At 38.0% G+C, this 24,053-nt stretch overlaps 4 protein-coding genes and 1 long non-coding RNA gene across 5 annotated transcripts; 2 read left to right on the forward strand and 3 right to left on the reverse strand.

Annotated features, from left to right (window-relative positions):
- Positions 1-1,725: 1,725 nt before the first annotated feature.
- LOC129242328 (U3 small nucleolar RNA-associated protein 4 homolog) lies at positions 1,726-4,473 on the reverse strand. The gene is made up of 4 exons (XM_054878909.1): positions 4,236-4,473; positions 3,303-4,176; positions 2,201-3,229; positions 1,726-2,114 (listed from the first exon to the last, which is right to left on the reverse strand). Exons 1-4 carry the CDS (start codon positions 4,358-4,360, stop codon positions 1,995-1,997), a joined length of 2,148 nt encoding a protein of 715 aa, XP_054734884.1. The 5' UTR covers positions 4,361-4,473; the 3' UTR covers positions 1,726-1,994.
- Positions 4,474-5,762: 1,289 nt separating this feature from the next.
- LOC129241216 (protein disulfide-isomerase TMX3) lies at positions 5,763-7,846 on the forward strand. The gene is made up of 3 exons (XM_054877440.1): positions 5,763-6,073; positions 6,134-7,005; positions 7,106-7,846. Exons 1-3 carry the CDS (start codon positions 6,016-6,018, stop codon positions 7,490-7,492), a joined length of 1,317 nt encoding a protein of 438 aa, XP_054733415.1. The 5' UTR covers positions 5,763-6,015; the 3' UTR covers positions 7,493-7,846.
- Positions 7,847-7,940: 94 nt separating this feature from the next.
- LOC129241217 (programmed cell death protein 5) lies at positions 7,941-9,569 on the reverse strand. Its single transcript, XM_054877441.1, has 3 exons — positions 9,395-9,569; positions 9,055-9,175; positions 7,941-8,969 (listed from the first exon to the last, which is right to left on the reverse strand). Exons 1-3 carry the CDS (start codon positions 9,455-9,457, stop codon positions 8,749-8,751), a joined length of 405 nt encoding a protein of 134 aa, XP_054733416.1. The 5' UTR covers positions 9,458-9,569; the 3' UTR covers positions 7,941-8,748.
- Positions 9,570-12,711: 3,142 nt separating this feature from the next.
- On the forward strand, positions 12,712-13,429 carry LOC129242881 (uncharacterized). The gene is made up of 4 exons (XR_008582222.1): positions 12,712-12,813; positions 12,887-13,117; positions 13,184-13,296; positions 13,378-13,429. It is a non-coding gene; the product is annotated as an uncharacterized LOC129242881 (long non-coding RNA).
- A 1,779-nt stretch (positions 13,430-15,208) lies between these two features.
- Positions 15,209-22,264, reverse strand: LOC129241273 (tectonin beta-propeller repeat-containing protein). Its single transcript, XM_054877518.1, has 9 exons — positions 21,989-22,264; positions 21,153-21,651; positions 20,930-21,094; positions 18,988-20,828; positions 18,778-18,924; positions 17,097-17,210; positions 16,063-17,030; positions 15,646-15,968; positions 15,209-15,580 (listed from the first exon to the last, which is right to left on the reverse strand). Exons 2-9 carry the CDS (start codon positions 21,639-21,641, stop codon positions 15,542-15,544), a joined length of 4,086 nt encoding a protein of 1,361 aa, XP_054733493.1. The 5' UTR covers positions 21,642-21,651; positions 21,989-22,264; the 3' UTR covers positions 15,209-15,541.
- Positions 22,265-24,053: the final 1,789 nt, after the last annotated feature.

A 24,053-nucleotide genomic window follows, 5' to 3' on the forward strand; every position in this document is an offset into this window, starting at 1 on the left:
GATCGGAAGTATAAACTTATAAAATTGAATTTTATAAAGTTGAATTACTATATATAGGTTTTTGTAAATTTGTAGAATTTTTGCAAATAACTTTTTCCCGCATGGACGGCTTTGGTTCAGGCTTAACCCTCATCAGTTCAACCCCGGCTACATCATCCATTATATTTTGCGTAGTACTCCTTTCCACGTTACAATCATTAAACCAAAAACGTCACATGTAGGCGTGTGTGTAGTAAGAATGCGCCATCCCCATTATCATAACTGAACAGAAATACTTTTTTTGTGTTCAAATTTCTATTTTCATATTCCAATATAATAATTCCAATGAACTGTTAACCAACCAACCAAAAAAATTTCAAAAATCATATAAAACTGGGTAGTTATCGTTTAATGAGCATATGGGAAATTGATCAAAGAAAGTCAAGGGGGTACCAATCGAAGGGTATTGGCCAAGTATTAAAGCTCTGAAGAGGCGAAACGATTTTTTCTATTCAAAAGTTATTTACAAAAAACACTTTTATAATGTTGTTCCTTTCGATCAGTAAACACATGAAAGTAAAAACACTCAGGGGTCAAACTTTACTTTCTCTTTATAATTGGAAGCCCTAGTATTATTTTGAGCCCAGGTGTATAACTGGTTTCGAGTTAAGAATGTCAAAGACAAAAATACATCGATGTATATCTCAAATTCGATGCATTGAAACTTACACAGATATTTTTCGATACAGCAGAGGGCACACATTGACGATTCGATTTGTATAGGCTTTTTCAGATATTACGCGTCTTCAATTCGCCACCTCGCTTGACGAAAAATTCAAAGTCGAATGTTTAATTTTCAAATAGTCGAGGTTTCATTGGTTAAAATATAAGCGTGGCAGAACAAATAATAAAGATTACCATAATTTACGTCCCACAAAAGTCGGTTCTACGTTACCGGAACGACCCGGATTTATATCGGGCCAAGGACATATATGTATGGGGAGTGTTTATGCTGCTACAACAAAAACATTACCATAATTTAAACCAGTAATAGTCGGCCGCCGTGGCCGGATGGGTTGGTGCGTGACTACCATTCCGAATTCAGAGAGAGAGAACGTCGGTTCGTGTCTCTGTGAAAGATAAAAAAAAAATTAAAAAAAAGTTTTTTCTAATAGCGGTCGCCCCTCGGCAGGCAATGGCAAACCTCCGAGTGTATTTCTGCCATGAAAAAGCTCCTCATAAAAAAAAATATCTGCCGTTCGGAATCGGCTTGAAACTGTAGGTCCCTCCATTTGTGGAACATCAAGACGCAGACCACAAATAGGAGGAGGAGCTCGGCCAAACACCCAAAAAAGGTTGTAGGCGCCAATTATATATATAATAGTCGAATCGGCGCTGTTGAGCTAGAGCCATACACAGCGTTGCAGGCGCTGTGGCTATTAGATTTATCAGCTGAAACAAGCGCCGATACGTTTGGTGTGGGTTTCTAGCACAACACGACGAGAAACCCTTCGCCCCGAAAGTAAATCAGCTAATGATTTTGTGAAACATTTTCCGAAACGCCTTACGAGTTGAGAACAAACATTTCATCAACGTTACAAGGCATTTACACAAATTAATTTAGAGCTGTACAACTTTAAATTTTAATAGCCTGAAAATTTTTCAAATTGATTGGTGAAACCGGGCATAGGAATCAAAATTAACACATCTCATAAACATTTGATTTTGTAAAATATATACACACGATTCTAGTGTCCATGTTTGATTATTTCAATTATAGCAGCTACCAGCTCCGAATTTTTGCTTTTCAAGCTTGATACAATTTTCAAAAATTTAAAAAACTTGAAGGTAAAGCTTTTTTGAGGTACTAATTTTTATGTAGCTGACACCACAGATACATATGTATTTGTTTTGCCTTAATTTAACTAGTGGACTTAACTATACATTTGACAATAAAACAAATTATATTTCTTAAATTAAGAAATTAAATATTTTACTTTATATACATTTTTAAACTAACAGGCGCCGAATTTCTTTTGCTTAAAAACGTCCGGCAGTTGTTCTATTAACGTCACTGGATTAACACCGACTGCTACTAATTCGTCCGAGCTAAGCCAACAAAGCGATATCAAATGCTGTAATGATATAAAACATAAAAGATAAATAATATTTACATTTATTACGATTGAAAATTTCCTGAGCTTGTTTATTCAACAGTTACCTCGAAAGATTTTTTAAATTTCAAACGTAGGCCACAAACTTTGCTGTCACTAATAACACGCTTCACCTTTTTCCCAACGTTTTTATTCGGCGTATCCAAAGCATTTTCATCCTGCCCGTGCTCCCCCGCAGTTTTCTCCAGCACATATAAATAAGCGTCATTGTGCAGAATAAAATGATTGGGATTGCGGCTATCTAATAACACATTTGACACGCAATGCGTTTCTGCATTCTCCACAAAATATTCCTGCTCCGAACAAGTAAAGCACATCTCTTCCAGATCATATTCAATGATTTTGCCATCGGAAAATGCAGCTACGAGGCGTGGCTCTTTTGCGTGAATAGCCAACGCAGTAGTAATAGCCGAGTAGCGTGGCATATTGAGATGGTGTTTGAAATGCTTGCCCTGGAATATGCTCCACACAGCGATAGTTCGATCAGTGCCTGCCACCACTAAGTATGTACCGCACTCAGACACAGCCAATAGGTTAATGACGTCCTTTATGTGTTTGCTGGTTTCAATGCTTTCAATGAAATCCAAATCAGTGCTGCCATTGTTGACCACGGAAAATACATGTATTTGACGAGTGTTAGGTTGCACGAGGAATAAACGTTTAGAATCGCTGCTGAATGTTAGATTAGAGGCAACAACGAACTGTTCAGGAAGGCCTTTGATGCGAGCAAGTTGCGTGCTATTTTTACCCTGCACTGCTGGTACGAACCGGAAAAGTCTGATGTGCTTCTGAGTCGAATAGCACAACCATTGACCATCAGGTGAGATTGTGGCGCAAACTATGGGCTCTTCACTTTTGGTTTTGAATTCTAATAGCTTCTCGGGTGCAGTATTCAAAGCAAGTAGCTTGCGCTCAGTTGATTTATTTTTGGGTTTTAAATTACTATTAGTCGCATCATCTACAGGTTCTTCTAACTGTGGTCTGCCATCAGTAGATCCGAGACGCCAAATTTCAAGATAATTGGTATAGCGAAGTAGTAACAGGCGGCTAATGGGTGACACAACAGTACACGGATTCTAGTATAGAATAAAAGTAATAAGTAAACAAATTCTATAATTTTGAAAGAGGAAGAATATCTATATTTCCCACCTTTAAGAAAGGGCCAAATTTAGCAATTGTAGAGACACGTTTGCTCATTAAGGAAACTCCTAGGTATCCGTCCATACCTCCAGAGAATATGCGATCACCTGCACATATCAGCGCCTTCACATCGTTGTCATGCACATTTCGCTGCAGATATTTGACCCAACAATTGTACTCGATTTCCTCGCGTTTTATTTTAGTTTTAGCATAGATCCTAATTATTGGCTCAATTCCTGAACACATTAGCATATTTTCTTCTTCATTTATAGCAACCGTAAGGACATCAGCTTTAAGCACCTGATGAGATTCTAATTGGGCTGCCATTTTCCCATCCCACACTGTAACTTGGCCACGTGAATCGCCAGAGATTATAGTAAAATCACTTAGTACGTGCAGTGACCACACTATCACTTCCTTTTTCCTTTCAGCTCGCGCAACAGACATTTTGTGCAACGCATGGCCGCTCTTCACATCCCATATGCGTATGGCGCCCAACGAACCAGTTACCAAAAATTCACCTGTGCGGTCAAATTTGCAGCAAAGCACACGCCCCTCTTGCTTATCAAACAGATTTTTGTATTGCATCTGATCATTATCTATTTGAAAAATATTAATGTAACCCTCTTCGGTACCAACAGCCAATTCAGTGCCGACTGTGTTTATGTCTATGCACCAAATAGCATTGCCTGTAACAAACTGTTTACGTCGGGGTTTGAGCAACTGCAAATCCCATTCAATTAACTCGCCGGTAAGACCCGCAGAGAACAAACGCTCACCACTCCAAGCCATACCCTCTACTGAATTTCCAGGAGACTTCGGTATAACTTTTTCCAAATAGGGCAAATATTGCATGTCCCATATTTCGATAGATCCATCATTCCTAAATAAATATAAAATATAAATGAATTGCTCACGATACTAGAATGTGGCTTTATTCACCGTGAGACTGCTAGTTTATGAAATAGGTAGTTATAGGCCATGCTTTGTATAGACCGCGGCGAGAGGTTGTAAAAACGCACATTGTGGGTCTTAGTGCGCCCAACTTGATTGTTTTCTCCATTCATTATAACTTTAAACGACTTAATTTCGTACTGGTAACGTGTATTAAATTAAAACTGCGGTTCAATTCCAAATAAAATATGTAAACACGTGCGTGCAAATTTTGACACTTTCGGAATGAAATAAACTAAACATCTGACATGAACTGGCATCGAACATGTGTGCAGGGTTGTATTATTTAGGTCTCAACAAAGGAGCACGCACAGGTAGTAGTAGCAGAAGACATTGATGTTCTCTAGTAGTAGTAGAGCCAAAACCACTATATTTCGTTTATGCTTTTGGTTCGTAGAATCTCAGAATCGATAAATAAGAAGATGAAATAAATAATAAATCAAATATCATCAAAATAAACAATAAATATGCTGTCAATTCGAATTTATGTATATATACACATATATTTGTGGGTATTTGGCAGAGCTCCTCATCCTATTTGTGGTTCGCATTTTTTATGACTTTTCACAAATGGACACACACATTTTAGAAAAAAACGCTAAATGACCTATAGCAGGTTAGATTTTTTAGAAGATTTTATTTAATTTCCGTTGGTGTTTCTTTATCTGCCGGTATATCCGCAAATAATTTCCATGTACAATTCGGTGAGGTCTATCGCATATTTTGCAGCTATTAGTGGAAAGCAACAATCGGCTGGTGTAAACAGCCTTTCAAGAAAACTCTTTCAAAACAACTAATTCCTACGCAACTAAAGTTCGCCTCACCTAAATAAGTTTGTACGTCCAACCTTCGATTCAACTAATCGCTTTAATGATCGTCTGCACCCACTTGAAAATCCCACTTCCGTTCTGGTTTATTTTCTCGCAAGCGAGATAAAGTTTTGTTGACTGAGCATTTGAAAGCATACCTTCCCATTTGTAACATGTCGTCTAGCAAGAAGGTTCGTGGCCTGCGCTCTGTTGTAAGCGAGAGAAATCATACCTTCTACTTTGGGAGCTCTTCCCTTGCGACATCTCGCTTGTTTTATCAACTAAACGAGCGTTTCAAGCAGGTGAATACCATCAGTTGCAAAGAACGTAAATCAATCAATCAATCAATTTACGTTCTCTGAGTTATGTAAACGAATTCACAATGAACGTGGAACATTTTTTTATATGTTTACAGAAACACTTTCAGTCTAGTATTCGAACTATGCTGCTACAACCAGAGAACGTAAATTCATACGCCTTCTCTATGAATTTACGTTCTCTGCTACAACAACAACAACTCAAATGGAATGGAACACGTGAGTTGTTTACTTGGGTTGCGTCAATTCGACTATTTATTTACAAAAATGCAGCAATTGAGAGGGTGACGCAATCGACAATTTCAACGGAGAATGGTTGTAGAAACGAGCTAAGGGTATAAAAAACCGAGTACTCTTTTCAACAAAACTACACTATACGGTATGTCTCTATTTGACATATGCAGAAATTTTTAAGTTGTATATCCTATAGTTTTTGGCAAAAGTTATGTGCAATATATTGCACATTCAAGCAAAATACTAATTAAATTAAAAAACCGCGAATTATATTCAAGTACTAATTAACGTAATCCTTTGGAGCGGTCAAAAATGTGTCGACAAATCTACTGGAAAGTGTAAAAAATATATTCCATAAAATTATTTCTATAACCAAAGATACAAGTAAATCTACAAATAACTTTTGCAATGCTACTTAAACCAAGCAAGCACATAAATAGTTCTTCATTATGGAAGCTGCTATTTAGTAAGTCAAACAGTCCATAATTATTTGATATATTCCCCTCAAATCATACTATATTTCTAGTGTTGCTAGCCGTATTCGCCACACCATTTACATATGCAGCCCATGCAGAAGCTGCGCGTGTACTAGAATTAAGCGACCGTTTCTTAGAGGTATACAACCAGGGTCAATGGTTGGTCATGTTTTACGCACCATGGTGTGGTTACTGCAAACGAACTGAACCAATTTTCGGGCAGGTGGCACAAGAATTGCATGGCCTTAGTATACGAGTAGGAAAAGTTGATTGTACACGATTCTCGAATGTGGCACGTGAGATGAAAATACGCGCCTATCCAACTATTATGTTCATTAAAGGCAGTGCGATGTATGTATACAATGGTGATCGGACGAAGGAAGAGTTGGTTGATTATGCGCTGCGTATGAGCGGGCCCCCAGTGCAGCTGGTGACACGTCCCGAGAGTGTTGATATGCTTAAGGGTTCGCATACTATTTTCTTCATTTTTGTGGGTCAACAGGAGGGTGTTATTTGGGAATCATATTATGCCGCAGCAGAGAACTATCAAGAATATGGATTTTTCTACGCAACTTCGGCAGATATAGCTTCGCAACATTTCGATTTTGAGTATTTACCTGCTGTGCTTGTTTACAAAGACGAACAACATCATTTATATCCGTTTTCACAAGGGCCACACGAAGTTGATATTAACGAGACTGTGCATCATTGGGTAAATGTTGAGAGGTTTACAACTTTTCCGAAGATCACGCGCTTCAATATAAATCAGTTAATGCTTACGAAAAAGTATCTAGTTGTAGCAGTTGTCGAGGAAGACAAATTAAATCAAGTTGCTACACATGAACTGGAATTCCGTGATATGGTTGAGGGTGTTATACGTAAACATCGGGATAGGTATCATGATAAATTTCAATTTGGATGGGTAAGACTCTCATGAAAATTTGACCATCATTTTTATATGATGGTTAGTCATACATATGTATATTGATATGTATTCATAATATCTCTCAACATACTTTTAGATTGGCGAACCCGGTATAGCCCATTCTATTATACTGGATACATTGCCTACACCCCATCTGATCGTGATCAACTCTACTACACAACATCACTACATACCAGACGATGAGCCGCTTAAAATGACTCCACAGGCACTACACGTCTTCCTCGAATCAATTCATGATGAAAACGCAACTCCGCTTGGAGGCGATACGTACTTTGTGCGCCTGCGACGCGCATTTTTTGAGGTTAAGAAGGGCTTACGTGATATGTGGCAGGGCAATCCTGTACTGACAACTGTCATCTTCGGCCTGCCATTTGGCTTCTTGTCACTCATTTTATATTCGATATTTTGCGGAGATTGCTTTGAGGCATCAGATGAAGAAGATGATCACGAGAAAACGGAATAAGTGATGTTTATAAAGCTTTTACTTGATAAGATCATTTTTGTTTAGTAACTTATATCTCTCTAGTCTAATTATATGAGTTTATAGCACATATAAATTATAGGTGCCATATAATTTATTTTATATACATATGTACGTACTTTCCAGCTATAAAATCTAAGCTAAATATAAAAATGTGTTGTAATATTGCATTGTAAAATCGAATGCTTGATAGTAGCCGGACAATACGGTATAATTTACATTCCCACGTCGTATATACATATGCCTCTGTCTATGTTCACGTAATAGGCCAAATAAAGGGTTCAATATTCACAGTATTGAAAAAATATGACGATCATAATCGATTTAACCTATTAAGCGATTTGTTTTTCTTAGACAGCTCGATTTACTGTGCTGAATTAATTTCCAGCGAAGACGCGTATTTACGACATACGATGGACTGGCGATGCAAAACCGCTTTTCAGCCAAATATTGGGTACACGTTGGCTGAACGATTATCAGGAAATTCAGTGTTCATGCTTACTTTATAATGTCAAAATAACAGGGAAATTTTCGTGTTTTGCTTAACTTTTCCTTTTTCGACATGACGCACATATACGACATTAACTAAAAAAAAAACTTTTGAAATTGACGCATATATACGACATAGTCACTTAACAGGTTAATGTTTAAGATTTTAGACAACATTTAACTTTTTTACATTTGACAACAAAAGTATTTGTTTTCTATAACGTCCGTTCGGTAGGCATTGCTGAACCTAAAATTATGTTTGTGTCATGAAAAGCAAGCTATCGTTCGCTGGCGTAACGTAGTCCTTAATTTATAATACAACAGCATATTGCGCACTATAATTGGAGAAGGTTGGACCTAAAGGCTTACCAAGGATGTGCCTTTACATTGTTTTATTATTATAAACTTCGTGTAGGCAAATTAATTTAAAAAAATTTTAATCTTATCAAGATGTTAAATTTTGCACTTTTATTTTTTTCAAATAGCTCTAGCAAAATTAATCCAATTTATTTTGCATTAGGATGTTAAACGTTAATGTAAGCGAAAAATGATTAATAAATACATATTTAAAAATATTCAAAGCGACTTCAACTTAGAAATGCAATAACTTAATTTGTCAAGTCTTAATATAAATCAGTTTTTGCAACTAAGCGAATGTAGCATGAAATTCATTTTTAAATAAACACGTTTTCACTATAATGTTTCTTGGAGTAGATTTTACACCATTGTCATTTGTGGTGGTCGAAAAATCAGCAACCATAATCATCATCATCTGAGTCAATGGCAGCACGTCTTCGATCGTATTTAACTGTCGATTTAGTCTGTGGCATTTGAGCGTTTACGCTCTCGAGTATGCTAACAAATTGAGCATCATCCAGCTTACCACGTACTTGGCCCATTTGTGCCATGCGTATTACCATATTTTCGAACATTTGCGCTTTTTCAGGTTTGCTGATTTTTAAAGTATTCACTATAGAGATAAAATTATATATGAATAGAAGGAAAGTGCGTATTGACTCAAGGTATTAGGTGAATGTTTTGCTTGAAATACATACGTCGTGCGCGTGCCTGCTGATCTAGCACTTGCGAGAGTATCGAGTGCTTCATTTCTTCCTGCTGACGCATCTGCTCTTGTTGTGCTTGTTGTTTTTCCGCATTATTGCCGCCGCTACCACCCTAAACGTAAAAATACAATATAAAATATTAAAATTTGCCGAGACTTTTCTGTATGATAACTGTTTATTTACACAAAACCCTTGTAAGACTCCAGGAATGGTTAGAACCTGTATACTTTTGTTCTATTTTTGATTTCCGTTACACTTACCCCACTAACCCGCTAGCCTATACCGGCACCTGTTTCGACGAATGGTAATACTAGGGATCAAAAATACTCACATATTGCTGCTGTAATTGTGCCAAACGGTCGGCGCGTAAAGCATCCAAATCATTGTCCGCCATGGTTTGTGGTTACTAATTGTTTGTTTATTTTTAAAATTACAAAAGCTACAGAAAAAATTCACACGAGTAAACTTATGGCAAATTCTTTGATTGGTTAGTCACTTTTGACATTTGTAATAGTGATGCCAGATGCCGATAAATAATTAAAATACTTTTGAATTTATTTGAAACGCAGGGGGGGGCCACAAAAGGAAAAATGCAGGGACCAGCAAGTAACTTCTTTATTTTTGGCATAAGTGTGAAATCAAGAAAAGGGCTGGTCAGTCAGTGCGGCATTTCACTAGCTTTAATTGATTCGACCATTGTTATTTTTGTCCACAATATTTGCTGTTTGCACTAACGATTGTGCTATAAAAAAACTTATATTAACTAACACTAAACAGTTATGTTGTTGTTGTTGTTGTAGCAGCATAAACATTCGCCATACTTACATACGGGGAATGCTGCTGGAGTGACAGTCCTTGGTCGGATATAAATCCGGGTGGTTTCGATAACATAGAACCGACTGTCGTGGAAACGACTAAACAGTTATCGTCTTCTTCGATAGCAGAGAACAAAAACTGGCTCCACAACTTCTTTTGCTGAAAACAGTGAAGACCGCACGGAATCCCTTACCGCATGCCCTTACCGTGCACAAAAACTCACCCCCGAGAACAACTGCGTTCTTTTAATTACATATTTACACAATGCATCGGTTTGTGTGTGTATGTGTTTGGTTGTATCTACACAATGTTGCCATTGATATTTTTGCTTACACACTTTTTCACACATCCGCGTTATCAGTTACAATTTTTCATTGTTTAATAAGCCAAAGCCAAAAACCAACAAATGCAAATAATCCATTTATCTATAATTAACATTATTCAACAGTATTTTTAAGCTATTTTAACAAAAATTATCATTTTTCTAAGTTTATTTTGTAAATAATTTCGAAATGTACTGCTTGGCAACACTGTGTGGTGAAAGAGCAATCAGCTGGGTCGGAATTACGGAATTTTTTTAATAATCGTGAAATAAAGTCTACGGTACTACGATACGGAAGGAAGGAACTTTTCGTTTACATGGGATTCTCATTAGTTTGATCGAAACAGCTGAGTCGGAATTGCGTTTACGGGCTTCACTGTTTTCAGCATTTGCCCAGACCAGCCGATTTTTGGCGGAACGGCATCAACAAGTTGGTTGAGGGGTGGTAAGAGGTTTTAAACAGCAACGGCAAAATATAATTGATTAACTTATTGATATAATTACTGTTTTTTGTTTAAATAAAACTCTTCGGTAATAACGCAACGAATTTATTCCCCAACCCAATATTTTACAGTTTTTCGCTCCACTTAGCTTATAGAAGGTTTCTTGCGCAAAACGTGGAACGGTTGATTGCATGTGTTTCGCGATGTATGATATGACTAGTGGACGACTGGTTCATGGATATTCACCATTGCCCACCTATGGGTCGTTGATAACATTAAAAATTAAATAAACAGCTTTCCCGGAAAATGATTTGGTCGTTTTTTTGTGGAGGAAAAACGGTTGAAAATGTTTGGGCTCTAATTAAGCAAAAACCAAAGCGAAAACAAATAAAGACGGTTGGGCAAACAGTTAACAAAAAACAAACTCAAACTGTAACCGCGCCCGTAATATTCGGCAGGAATTGCTAGCGGGAGGCTATGAAAACTGTCTATATGATTGTCAAATACTTATAATGGTAAATCTCACATCTTTGAGAATCTTAGCTCCTGGCAGAGATGCTGTTAGTTTTAGTTGATACTTCTTGTGCGCTTAGTTTGTGTGTGGAAAGTCGGCGGCTAGAGGTCAGATACTCAGAGTTGCAGTTTTTTCCAATGCCCGAAATTTGGGGGAAATATTTCTAAAATCATCCGGCACTTCAACCTATCTAGTTTTTTCTTGTATTCGTTTATTCACGTAATAGTTATGTATATATGTATGTACGTGCGCAGGGTGCATGCTTAGCAAGAATTTAATTTGCCAATTGTTTAAGGAAGGTGACAATAGTTCAACGCCAAATAAGCTTGGAGTAATAACGGAAGTATTTACTTACCATTACTTCTGAAGGAACTTCTTTATCACGAGACGAAAGTGAAGCAATGGAGACATCACAGATAACTATAGAAAAAAAATTTATAACTATTCTATAGTTCTATTATTATAGATCTACAACAACCTAGTTAAGCCATCTTAAAAAAGTAAGACGAAATTACAACTATCGAAGATGAAATGCCAGCCATTCAGCAAATTGAAGCGCTATAGCAGAAATTGGGAAGTAAAGTGGGGAAATAAGTGTCGAAATGAAATCGTCTATATATTATATAAAACTCAATGGAACGAGAAACAAACTGCCAAATATTGAATGACGTTTTAAGTCTTTAGCTAATCGATAATTTGCTAAAAAATTGAATTTCGCTTCTGATGTTACAACCTACAACTCGAGAAAAATAGATATGTTTGCGAAACATATCAAGGTAAGTTTTTGTGGCCGCCGTAGCCGAATGGGTTGGTGCGTAATTACCTTTCGGAATTCACAGAGAGGTCGGTGAAAGCAAAATTAATAAAAACATTTTTCTAATAGCGGTCGCCCCTCGGCAGGCAATGGCAAACCTCTGAGTGTATTTCTGCCATGAAAAAGCTCCTCATAAAAATATCTGCCATTCGGAGTCGGCTTGAAACTGTAGGTCCCTCCATTTGTGGAACAACATCAAGACGCACACCACAAATAGGAGGAGGAGCTCGGCCAAACACCTAACAGAAGTGAACGCGCCAATTATTTATTTTTTTTTATTTTTAAGTTTATGTTGACGATGGGCGAAATTGGCCGATAGCCACGCCTACCACCTACATAACGTTAATTTTCACAAACAAAAAAATTATATCTCCGCTATAAATGAAGCAAAATTATTCAAATTTGGTATTTAAAAAAAGGGCGGTGTCACTGCCACTTTTCGGTAAATGCATGTATTTAATAAAACTCGCCCAAATTGGTACATACATATATGGCTCCCACCTCAATTATATCCGACTTAAATATTATTGGAATCGGATAAAGGCTGCCCTTTTTATATTTAAAGTCAGCCTAAAGGTATGTTCATGTAAAAATTATCCAGTAACTTGCCAGTAACTTAATTTTCGCGAATTCGCTCTCAGAGAGAAAAATATAACAAAAAGTACGTGAACGCAAAACTAGTAACAATTTGCAAGTTTTACGAACAGCTGATTAAATTGTTGGCGGGAAAATCAAAAAAAGTACAATTTGTTTCAGTTGAGCTACCTCGTATTAAATTAAAAAAAGCAAATAAAATGCAAAATAACTTCTCCCCCAGGAGCATTCCGTAAGTGTGAATCAGGTAAGAAACTGGGAATAAATTTTACATATAGAAATGTAAACATACAATACATTTGCATACTTTAATTTCCTAGAGCAAGGCATACAGCGAATGACTGGTGAAACCTTATACAATACGGTAGTTCCCTATGATCACAACACCGAAAGTGATAAAGCTTCGCAAAAGGTTTTACATGTGGCTAGTGGCAGCAGCGACCAGGACTTTGTCCCAATAGGTGGTAGCTGTGAAAGCCGGGAAACCAAAATTGTCTGGTTAGATGCGCCAACAAAGTTCCTCATCTCTAAAGTAAGAGACATCATCAACTGTGAGTTTTAAAAAGGCTTTGGTTACATGACAAAACATTTTTCAATATTTTTCGACTAATAAACAGCGAACTCGTCGAAATATTCAAAGAAAGAAGATCCAGTTACCCAGAGTTTGTCTTATGCAGCGGAACTGTGAATGAGATCAACGATTTAGAAGATGGTATAACCTTAACACCAGGTAACTTTTAATTTTATTTTATACTCCTATATATTTATTTAACTCGAAAATATCTTTATTTTATATGCGGATATTTAAAAGAAAACATTTCTTCTAAATCCACAATTCCACAAAAAAAAAAAAAAAAAAAAACACGCCCTGGAGCAGTATGTGGATGAGAAAAAGAGGCCCGATGGTCAATTGTTTAAAATGCTGGAAGAAAACATGAAAAAGAAGAAAGAGCAAAATGGAAAGCCCAGATAGAAAGTCAATTTCTTCAAAACGTAAATATAAAGGGGGTTTTTAATAAAAGTTGTTATTTTGATATTCAAAGTAAATGCTATTTTTTAATACAAATGATCTGATGTTTATTTCATTACTAGCTTTAACCCGCGGCCCCGCTTGCGTAGGAGTAGTTTTGAGGGATTTAGGATATGTATATAAAAGAAATACAAACAATAATTTCATAGAAAATAATTTTTTAGTAATAACCATTATATTACAATACCCGGCATCCGTTGCAATGCCTCTTTGAATAAAATCAAAACAACCAGTCAGAAAACAATCAAGCAAAATTATTTTTATTAATTTTCTATCTCAAACCGTTTACTTTACATTTGGGTCATAGTTGAACTGCTTATGCGGATTATGAAGTCTAGAGTGTACTATAAATAGTGGGAAATAGGAAAAACTAAGATTTTTTAGATTAAATTTAAGCAAATATTCGATTATTAGTGACAAATAAGAGTGGTGGCGCGGCCTGGGGGCTGTGGGAAGGGAGTTCCATCATAAAAACATGCCTATAACCTTCATTGGGCGAAAATATGAATGTATAAAAATGTTTACGTCATTTGGTGTTGTTGTTTCGTAGAGATGTGCGGACAACGTACAGACATTCACTTTTAAAAGTCACAAGGTGTTAAATCACAAGATACTGGTGGCCAATTGTGATCGCCTCTTCGAGAGATAACACGGTCCGGAAACATTTCTCGTAAAAAATCAATGGGTTCGTTGCTTGTGTGGCACGTAGCGCCGCATTGTTGAAAATAAACGTTGTCTAGATCAATACCATCTACTTCCGGCCATAAAAAATTGTTAATCATCTCTCGATAGCGCAATCCATTCACCTGTAACACCTGTTATTCGAAACCCTTTACATATGTATTTAAGTGGTATGAAAATGCGGGACTGAGAATGAATTACTTCACTTCCTTATAATTTTAGTGAAGAGAAAGTTGAATTTCATTATTTATTTTTGTTATTATGTAATTATAGTGCTAGTTTTTTTTTTTAATTGCCGCTTTTAATACATATACATAGTTTTTCTATGTGAATTCAGAAAACTCTTAGTTATATATGTATGTATAAGGTGATTTTTGCAATATTATGCAAACCACAGCAAGCCCTTACAAAATGGCAAATTTCGAAAGCTGCAGCAAAGGAGACGGAGGGCTGTGGTTCAGAAGTACATGCCTCTGCATCATTAGCCGATTCCTATTTAATATATGACTTTAAATAAATTTTTTAAATTTCATCTAACATATATTTACTTACATTCCATTTTAATCACCGTTTTTATTTAAATTTCCAACTTCGACCCAATTCGCAAATTTTCATTATTCTGTATTACTTTGCGATCAGCTGTTTTTCTGACTTCCAAATTCTTACAAGTAAAAATTAATCCAGTAAAAACTTGCAACTTTCCCTCAAGATGAAATGTCATTTTGCTCTCCCACTTTCCCCAACTTTGCTAGTTTTTTGCGTACATGCACACTAAAACGTGATAATTTGTAACAACTATTACAAACTATTTGCTTCATGAAAAGCCCTTGAATTAGATTTATTAAAATGTATGCAATTTGTACGATGTCTGTATCTTCCGGTTTATGTATATAAAAATGATACGGTTCTGAATTTTAATTAGCACAATGCGAAATTTAAAGGTTTTTTATTTTATAATTATATTGAGTTTAGCCTTAGAAGCTAAATAAAAGGAAAATCAAAAAAATACTACAATACTCAACTTAAAAATGTAGCTGCTATGGAATGGTTAAATATTATTTAATGACTTATAGGCAATAGAACCTAGGTGCGCGTACATTTTAACAAGCACAGTGTATTTATGCGCCTTAAATCATACAATATACTAAAAATTCGACTTAAAAGTACATACAATATTTCCATAAAAGGGGAAATTTGTCGAACACTGCATCTTGGAATTTTTTAAAGTTTTCACTTTAAAGTAGTCTAAATACGACCAAAATTATTAGGAAAAGCTTTCCACAGATATATGCTGCCATTGGCCCTGTAAGAAATAAGAAATGTATTTTAATACAAAAATATAATATATATTGCAATTAAATTGCATACCGGTATACCCAAATTCCAGCCGGCACCTGCCGGATTCTCTTTTGTAATGCCGCAACGTTTGCATACAACGCCATTTAGCGCTATCGCCCAGACTTCTGTGCCTACGGTCACAGATTTGAAACCGATATGCGTTTCAGTGTGTGGTGGAATATTCGGCATATTTGGCAGGAATTGCCAATGGGAACCCTCTGGGAATGTTTTAGTGATCTCTTTGCGCACAGCCAAGCGGTTGTGGTTGTCGAGTGCCCAAATGCCAGCACGTCCCACTGACACCGTGCGGAATGTTGTGCCAGGAGGAGCTTCCACCATCTGCCAAGCTTCACCTGTGATAATAGAAATCACATATTTCATTCACATAGGTACATACGTATATTTGATTTGAATCTGTTCATAATTAGTTGTAAACATCTAACAAACCTAATGGATTGTGCCTTGTAATGCCATAGCGAAAGTAAATCATGCCATTTCGTCCGACGGTCCACACTTGGCCTAACGGTCCTATACTAATTGCAATCAAAGGCTGTTCGCTCGGTATATGTTCCCAATTTTCGCCGCGAGGATTTAGCTGCGTTACGCCGTGCCGTATTAAAACATCGCCATTCGCTGCCACTGCCCAAGCGCATACCGGCAAATCCTCCCAATCACTTAAACTATTAGCGCTGTCCGTATCACCGTCAAGTACTTGTAATGATGCATCTAATATCTTTGAATGACTTAGCTCCTGCCAGGGACCGCTGCTTGTCAGTCGACACTTCTTCAACCAACGACGCCTGCGCACACAATCAGTGATTTTTTTGTGTGCATGGTATGTGGCTGGAAAATCGATAGCATACTGCCAGCCTTCTTTATCTGCACCGCCGGGTATATTAAAGTCCACCATCCAATCTGATATCCATTCACAGTGAGTGGACAATAGTTTGGTGTGCTCCTTACTACGCTTTTGACGACCACTTGCATCGCTCCACATGTGCCTATCGGTGGGCAGGCTCTTCATAGTGAAACCACTTATGGGATTCCAACGTTGATTCTCGTACACATAGTAGGTGTGAGTGTCAATCATGTTATTAATCTTGCCGGAACCACCCTCCAATCCTTTCAAAAATTGGCCACCCCAACCGCCATTGTATACCCAGGCGGTGTTGTCACACGAAATACCCCAAACAACACCGGCATGAGAGGAAAACACGCGCTTTATGTGCCCACCAATTTGACGCCAGTACATTTCTTGCATGGAGATAATCAGTGTAGGACAGCGATAGACAATGTTAAATAGTTTTACGCGCCCACTAACGTAAAGACAGGTAACGGCGGCAGGGTCTGTACGGTATTTGTAATCGGCGAAATGTGTGCCGTTCACAAACAATTGGTAATGGTGCTCCAAGGCTCTGCGAAATTACAAAGAAAGCAATTAAAAGCAAGCGAAAGGCTAGACCAATCGTTAATTCGTTTACTTGATGCGGAGCGTAAATGTGGCGCCGGGAGCGAATACCATCTTATCATTGCATATTTCCTCTAGCCACTCTGAGTCATTCATACTGTTTAGAACTATGGTGCGCTCATTGAATCTGTAAAGATTGGAATTGAATGGAATCGATTAAAGAATCTAGTCCAAGTTCGAGCTGAACCGAACTTTGTATACTAGGCCCATGTAAAAGGCCATTGTCATATTCATATAATGATCATATAATATTTACAGCTATAATTTCACATTTTTGTACAAGCAGCAACGTCGAGGAAGCTGAACTAAAAACTAGAAATTCCAACCACCCCCCACAGCAGATGAAGAGCTACAGCTATCTTGAGAGACCCGCGTGACCTTGGCACAATTATGTTCTGGATACTGTAGCAGGTTAAACTCCTACCTATCCAGAATCGACCCCGGCATACTAAACATATGTCCAGCATGTGAAGGCACCCCGCACGACACTAACCACCTTTCACATGCCCCATCAAACCCTCCTAACACCCCTCTCCCTCTGGACGCAACCTGTCGAAACAGCAAATGTCCTGGGCGTACCCTAAAGATGAGCTAGACGAAGACGGCCGGTAATCTACACTACACTGACAGGGCTAAGCATACTCCTACAACAATAACAACTACAGGAAGCTGAACTCACTGCCATGTGACATTGCTAGAACAGGCTTACTGGGAAGATTCCTGAATTGAAAATAGAAAAGGTAGTTAGATCTAAGTTGAAGATGGTTAATGGTTCTTCTCCCAAAATAATGTTTTTTCTCTTGGTATGAGGCAAAGGTTGAAGCAAGCCTTATACATAATTGTAAGAAGCGGGCTAAGAAGGTCACAGGCGGCTTGTAATTCAGCGGGATAGACACCATCTAACACAGAAATCCGATTTGAAGTACCTAATTTCCATAATCACTGTTTCGCTTCTGGATGTAATGTGGGGAAATCGGATTTCGATATTTTCCATAGCCGATTTTCTTCTGAGTTTTGTGGGAACAACTCCAAACTCCGACCTTGAAGACGAGAAGAATAATCTTGTCCGATGACTTCCCAGTCTGCAGTGACTAGTGTAAGTGCTTTTGAGCAGTTTGAGTTTTTCTATAAATGGAGGGACCTACAGTTTTAAGCTGACTTCCCAGTCTGCAGTGACTAGTGTAAGTGCTTTTGAGCAGTTTGAGTTTGGGTGTCTTTTGGTGCACCTTGATATTTTTCTATAAATGGAGGGACCTACAGTTTTAAGCCGACTACGAACGGTAGATATTTTTTATGAGAAGCTTTTTCATGGCAGAAATACACTTGGAGGTTTGCCATTGCGGGGGCGACCGCTTTAGAAAAAAAGTTTTCTTCAATTTGGTGTTTCACGGAGACTCGAACCTACGAACACCGATTGATAGTCACGCACCAATCCATTTGGCTACGGCAGTCGACATAGTTTGTCTTAGGAAGGTTTATAAGTTGCTTAAAACATTTAAAAGTATACCTTACTGCGAGTAAGGTTCAGGTCTAATTAGCTTTGAGGTCGTATCCTCTCCAGCTAATCCATCAGATACCTCGTTTCCGTCTATGCCTTTGTGAGTTGAATACTGAGTTCATTCTCTCTATGCCGGGTATAGAAATATTCACTTTCGAAACAAACTAAAGAATCCATAAATATTTGAATAAATTACCTTGGATTAATGTGCATTGCAATCACTCGGAATTTTTCCACTCTTGGCCGTGTTTTTATGTTAGGATGACACTGCAAATCGAAACGTATTTGATCTGCATCATCGTAAACACAACCAGATATCTCTAATTCTGTACCGATAGGCAATCTGTAAGATTACACCAAAATAATAAAGAATTTTTTATTACCGTTTTTATTTTTGTTTACCGACCCATTATATAGCGTGTTGTAGTAAGGCGTTTCCATTGTATTTACATCGAATTTCTCCACATAACAATTGCGTTCTTTGTCCAGCTGACTTGACTTCATATTAAGCGGGTCAAAAACAAATACTTCTCCGAGATCACTGGTAACCCAAATGGAATTGTTCGCAGGTTTGCCTAGAACCTCATTTATCTGGCAGCAAACTGAAGTGAGATGAGATAGCCAATCCTCCATTTCTGCATCGCTTGAGAATTGCAATTTTATTGGTGAGCAATTAGTTGGCAAGCGTGGCGCGTGCAGTGATATACGCGGTGCACTCGGTTCACTGCAAGACTGCACGCAAGTAATGGCTGACAGTGAGAATTGAATTTTTGTAGTAACACCATCTGGATTGAGCACAGTAAAAGTGCCGGAATCTGAATCTGTGTTGCACGCATCTCCCGTACCGGCAGTGGCAGTTGCACCACTTACCCATTCTAATTCGATTAAACAATCTTCGAATTCTCCACCGGGCCGCTGATAACGTGCCTCTGCTGATTTAATCCAGGATGTTAGCTCGACTGCCTTTTCGTATTTTTCAGGGTGCTTTAATTGTTTGAGTTTTTCCGATCGCATTTGTAGTTTTGCAATTAGATCCTTTCGCCATGTGGCATCTACATTAACTTTGCCATTGCTAGATACTTGCTCATTAAACCAATTTGGCGTATTTGCTGGATCCACGCTCACAGCGCCAGCTGCGACACCACTCCACATTACTTCGCATTCGGTCCAAAATTGCGAGCCGGCGTGATCTTCGTCTTCGCCCAGGTATGCATCTGAGCCATGGTGTGTTGAGTCTGACTCAAATACTGCGGAATCACTCTCCGGATGCGCCTCTGTGCCAACTATTGAACCAACGCTACGTACTGGTGACCATGCACGTGGATTCTTTAGCTGTGTTTCGAAGTGTTTGCCGGAGATTTCAGTCACAACCTCTGTCGCGGGTGCACTAGATGCATGCGCTGCATATTCACGTACCGCTGAACTACGTTTCTTGTGGCGTTCATTTAAATTCAAGCTACCAATGTTGGGTGGCGAGTCTGTTGAATATTTCCAAATGTCACTTTTTAGTCGTGCCTGCGCTGCGGCTGCACCCGTTGTGCTGCTATTTGTTGAAGCTGGACTGGCGGCCATATTTTCAATAGGTGCACACGTCTCTACAACGCCCTTTTCTTTATCTTTGTTATAAAGATTTGAGAAACTTTGGTGCTTTGAACCAGGGGTTGAACCGCTACCACTGCGTCGTGACACAATCGACATGGAGCTAGAGGTGCGACTTATTTGCATGGAACACTGGATTTGGCGCCATTGTTTACCAGTGGGATCAGATGTCGATACGCCTGAGCGAAAGTAGAGTGCACGATCCGATGAACCAACAGCGAAGACTTGATCATTAGGAGACACAGATATCGCCGATATGTTCACAATCATCTCCACCCAACCACTGCCAATGGCGGCATCTTCACTTATACCAGCAGCTTCACCTTTGATACCGCGCCGAAACCAGACATGGCTATCATTGGTTACACACCAAACGGAGTCTGTACCCACAGATACTTGGGTGATTTTTAATGTACTCGCCGTATCATTATTGCTAATTGGTGGTTTAACGTCTAACCAAGCTTCGCCGGAGAGATTTTCGCGTGTAACTCCAGTACGCACTATCGCGCGTCCATTATAGAGTACGGCCCAGACGAGACCGGTCGGGCCGACACTTATTTGCGCCAATTCACAGCCGGGCGGAGTGTTGATCGCGTTCCACCGAAGACCTTCTGGTGCAAAAGTGCTCACTCCGGTGCGAAACATGGCCTAAACGTGTTGCAAAGAAATTAGTTTTTTAGATACTATATTAAGATTGCTACAGCTATTTGTAGAAGAAGCTATAGGTACATAAGTTAGATAAAATTTACCCGTCCATGTGCAGTGATAGCCCAAACGATCATTGTACCCGATGGCGCATTCGGCACATTTGTGCCTCCAACATAAACATCAATGAAAGGCTCCTGTGTGGGGTCTTTATGCAGTGGCGCTACGGCACACCAGCTGTTCAATGCACTATAGCGGCGAAAACGTATCTAAGAAAGCAAAATTTTTTTAATTTATGAAATATAAAAAATATTTTTACTAACTCACCCATTTCCTTCGTCGCACGTAAGAGTTCCATGAATTCTTCGGTGAGTATGTAGCGGGAAAATCTAGCGCATACATCCAACCATCTTCGCTTAACTGATGACCGTCCATGTCCAAATCTAAATGCCACTCACCATCCCACTGCCAAGCCATTGATGGCAACCTGATCTTATCGATATTACGTTCCTCGCTGCCATCAACTGAGGAGTACTTATAGCGATCTGTAGGTAAAAGCTTTTTCGAAAATCCCTCAATCGGTAGCCAACGTTCATTTTCATAAGACTCCTCTTTTACACGTATGGGCACATCCAAGCCATATACATATACGTAGACCTGGCGATCTCCACCAATAGCCCATACAAAGTGCGGCACGGCAGCGATTTTCTTGAACTCCAAACCCAAGTAGGGGAATTCTCGCCAAGCGGCTGAATTAGTGGACAACGTATACACACGGCCTTCACTATTGGTGGCAAAAAGCAAAGAGCTGGGCATGCTGCGCTTGCTGAAAAATGTACAAAAGCATACACAAAATCACATTTCAGTAAATTAATTTTTTTTATGAGTTTGTTTATTTAAAAAGTTGCATTTTATGTTTTTATTTATTACTGATGGTCTCAGTGGGCAGCGCTATATTCCACAGCAGAACTATTATTAATAATAAACATTTTTTGAAATAACGTTGGTGCATCCAAGTGCTTTCAGCTTTTTGTTCAAAATCGATTACACTTTGTTATAGACATAGCGACAATTATGGTAACTACTTAATATAAACGTTAGGCAAACCAACTTATGTAGGAAGAATGTATTAGCGACTTTTAAAAACATTATTAGCTGCTTACCTTTGTTTATATTTACTTTTTATATTTTAATATAGTTTTTCAGAACCCAGCCAATTCTTGCAAATTTTTTTCTTGGACCTTTTTACAGTTGCAATACTTCTACATTCGCATATTTATGCTAGTAAGTCTACTAATTATTTATATAAATATTGTTTTTCTTTATATACAACTTTTTTGCGACCAGGAAATCGAATGAATCACCACATCTCGCTTGTCCTGCATAAAATTTTGCAATAACAATTATCAACTCCTCTATCCTCTTTCGGTAAATTAACAGCTGATGAGAATATTGTTTACATTTTACGAAAGCGTTGAAAAAGAAATGCAAGAAAGATAGAGCGTTGTATTTCATCAACAGTAACATATGAAAGCTCGAATTTGTTATCGATTACGTTACTTGTCATGAAAGCAATGCGATTGCTGTTTATATGGCGGATTTTTCAAATTGAACACATATTTGGGAAATATTTAGAATCATGTAACACGCTTTGAAAAGAAGGTTGTAATGGGGGAATAGAGGGGTGTATCGCCATCTTAAAACTGAAAACTGCACCTCCGGAGGCTTATAGTTTTTAAGTAATTTATTGTTAAAGTTGTGTAATTCAGCGAAAAGTGGGTGTTGCCAGACCACTCATATAAGAACGAAGTTCGCATGCAGAGACGTTCACTGAAAGGTTGTTTCTAAATCTGCAGTATTTTTTGCTTTAGTTTAGAATTGAGAAATATTTTCGAAAATATAAACATATCAAATTGGATTTTACAGGAGCGTCGACCATAAATTTGTAAATTTGTAGAATTTTTGCATATAACTTTTTTCTGCGAATAACCCTCATAAGTCCATCTCCGGATACCTCATCCACAATATTTTTACGTAGAACTTCTTTTCGCGTGGGTGGCCTTTGGCCGCGCTTAAAAAACCCTTATCAGTCCAACTCCAGCTACGCCATTCGCATATTTTTGCGTAGAACTCCTTTCCGCGCTAAAACCATTTAACCAAAAATTAAAACGTCATATGTATGCGTGTGTGTAGTAAGAATGCATAATAACTGACATCTCCATCATCAACACTGAACTGAAATACGTGGTTTTTGTTCATATTTTTATTTTCATTTGCGGGCATCCGGCAACACTGTACTATTGTCAATTGCAATGAATTGTTATTCTCGTTTAAAATTGGAATAGTGATGATAATACTAAATGCATTAGATTTAATTTTCATTTAAATTCTTAGAATACAAGTATAAAAATTATAAAAAACACGTGTGTGAGTGTATATTTTGAGAATTTAAAAGAAGTTTGGAAGAATATATATCATAATGTGCCAAACTATAATGAAGCACCCGAGGGCATTTACAAGTCAAATGATAACGAAACTATTATTTCCGGAATGACTGGGAGTTGTAAAGGCTGTTCCTGAACCATTCCCTAATATCTCCACCAAGTTTCATTTAATAAGCCATTATACTTTGCCTAAAATTGCCCCTGTTATATTGTTTTATACCAAATGCGACCCTCTAAATGCTTTGGTAAAACGGTTGCAGTTGTAAATAATTTTGGTGAAATTTTGCGATGGTGTTTAGGAATAGTAGAAGCTCTATCTGGGCAATTGCGTGGCGAACATTATTGTCAAAGTGAATTCATGCAAGGTGATAGCGGTAGAACAGCTAATTTGTTCTTTTCTCTTGCGATTTGGTAGTTTGAATGTCGAAGTGTTTGTTTCTTTGTTGTAGCTTTTATTGCAAATTATACGTCTGAACAACACGCCCAATTCATAGAATATAATATTATTATAAACAGTTCGAGGATATCGTTATCCTGTGAGGGAACACAACAAACTGCTCAGGAAACAGTTTCTAAGAAGGAGAAGGAATTAGTTCGTTTTACCCAGATCGTAATGTATCTTAACTCGAAGGTTTTCGATATGAATTCAAATCATGAAGTTCAATATACTCGTACCCCATAGTCTCTTCTGCGATTGCTTTAAAGGAGATGATGAGGAGTTGTACCAAAAACTACTTCTTTGCTCTTCTGCTCTCCTAATGCTAAGATTTTAACATCTAAGCTC

Source organism: Anastrepha obliqua, chromosome 3 (genome assembly GCF_027943255.1).
Source record: "Anastrepha obliqua isolate idAnaObli1 chromosome 3, idAnaObli1_1.0, whole genome shotgun sequence".
NCBI lineage: Eukaryota > Metazoa > Arthropoda > Insecta > Diptera > Tephritidae > Anastrepha > Anastrepha obliqua.

Bases quoted from the DNA above. Each gene is read 5' to 3' on its own strand.
- LOC129242328 (XM_054878909.1), bottom strand. From the start codon at position 4,360: ATGAATGGAGAAAACAATCAAGTTGGGCGCACTAAGACCCACAATGTG. The intron at 3,230-3,302 runs GTGGGAAATATA...ATTCTATACTAG, and splicing joins AATTTGGCCCTTTCTTAAAG to AATCCGTGTACTGTTGTGTC. The intron at 2,115-2,200 runs GTAACTGTTGAA...ATATCATTACAG, and splicing joins AATTTAAAAAATCTTTCGAG to CATTTGATATCGCTTTGTTG.
- LOC129241216 (XM_054877440.1), top strand. From the start codon at position 6,016: ATGCTACTTAAACCAAGCAAGCACATAAATAGTTCTTCATTATGGAAG. The intron at 6,074-6,133 runs GTAAGTCAAACA...CTATATTTCTAG, and splicing joins ATTATGGAAGCTGCTATTTA to TGTTGCTAGCCGTATTCGCC. The intron at 7,006-7,105 runs GTAAGACTCTCA...ACATACTTTTAG, and splicing joins ATAAATTTCAATTTGGATGG to ATTGGCGAACCCGGTATAGC.
- LOC129241217 (XM_054877441.1), bottom strand. From the start codon at position 9,457: ATGGCGGACAATGATTTGGATGCTTTACGCGCCGACCGTTTGGCACAA. The intron at 9,176-9,394 runs GTGAGTATTTTT...TTTTACGTTTAG, and splicing joins CACAATTACAGCAGCAATAT to GGTGGTAGCGGCGGCAATAA. The intron at 8,970-9,054 runs GTATGTATTTCA...TTATCTCTATAG, and splicing joins TCAGCAGGCACGCGCACGAC to TGAATACTTTAAAAATCAGC.
- LOC129241273 (XM_054877518.1), bottom strand. From the start codon at position 21,641: ATGCCCAGCTCTTTGCTTTTTGCCACCAATAGTGAAGGCCGTGTGTAT. The intron at 20,829-20,929 runs GTAAATTTTATC...CAACACGTTTAG, and splicing joins CTATCACTGCACATGGACGG to GCCATGTTTCGCACCGGAGT. The intron at 18,925-18,987 runs GTCGGTAAACAA...GTAATCTTACAG, and splicing joins TACAACACGCTATATAATGG to ATTGCCTATCGGTACAGAAT.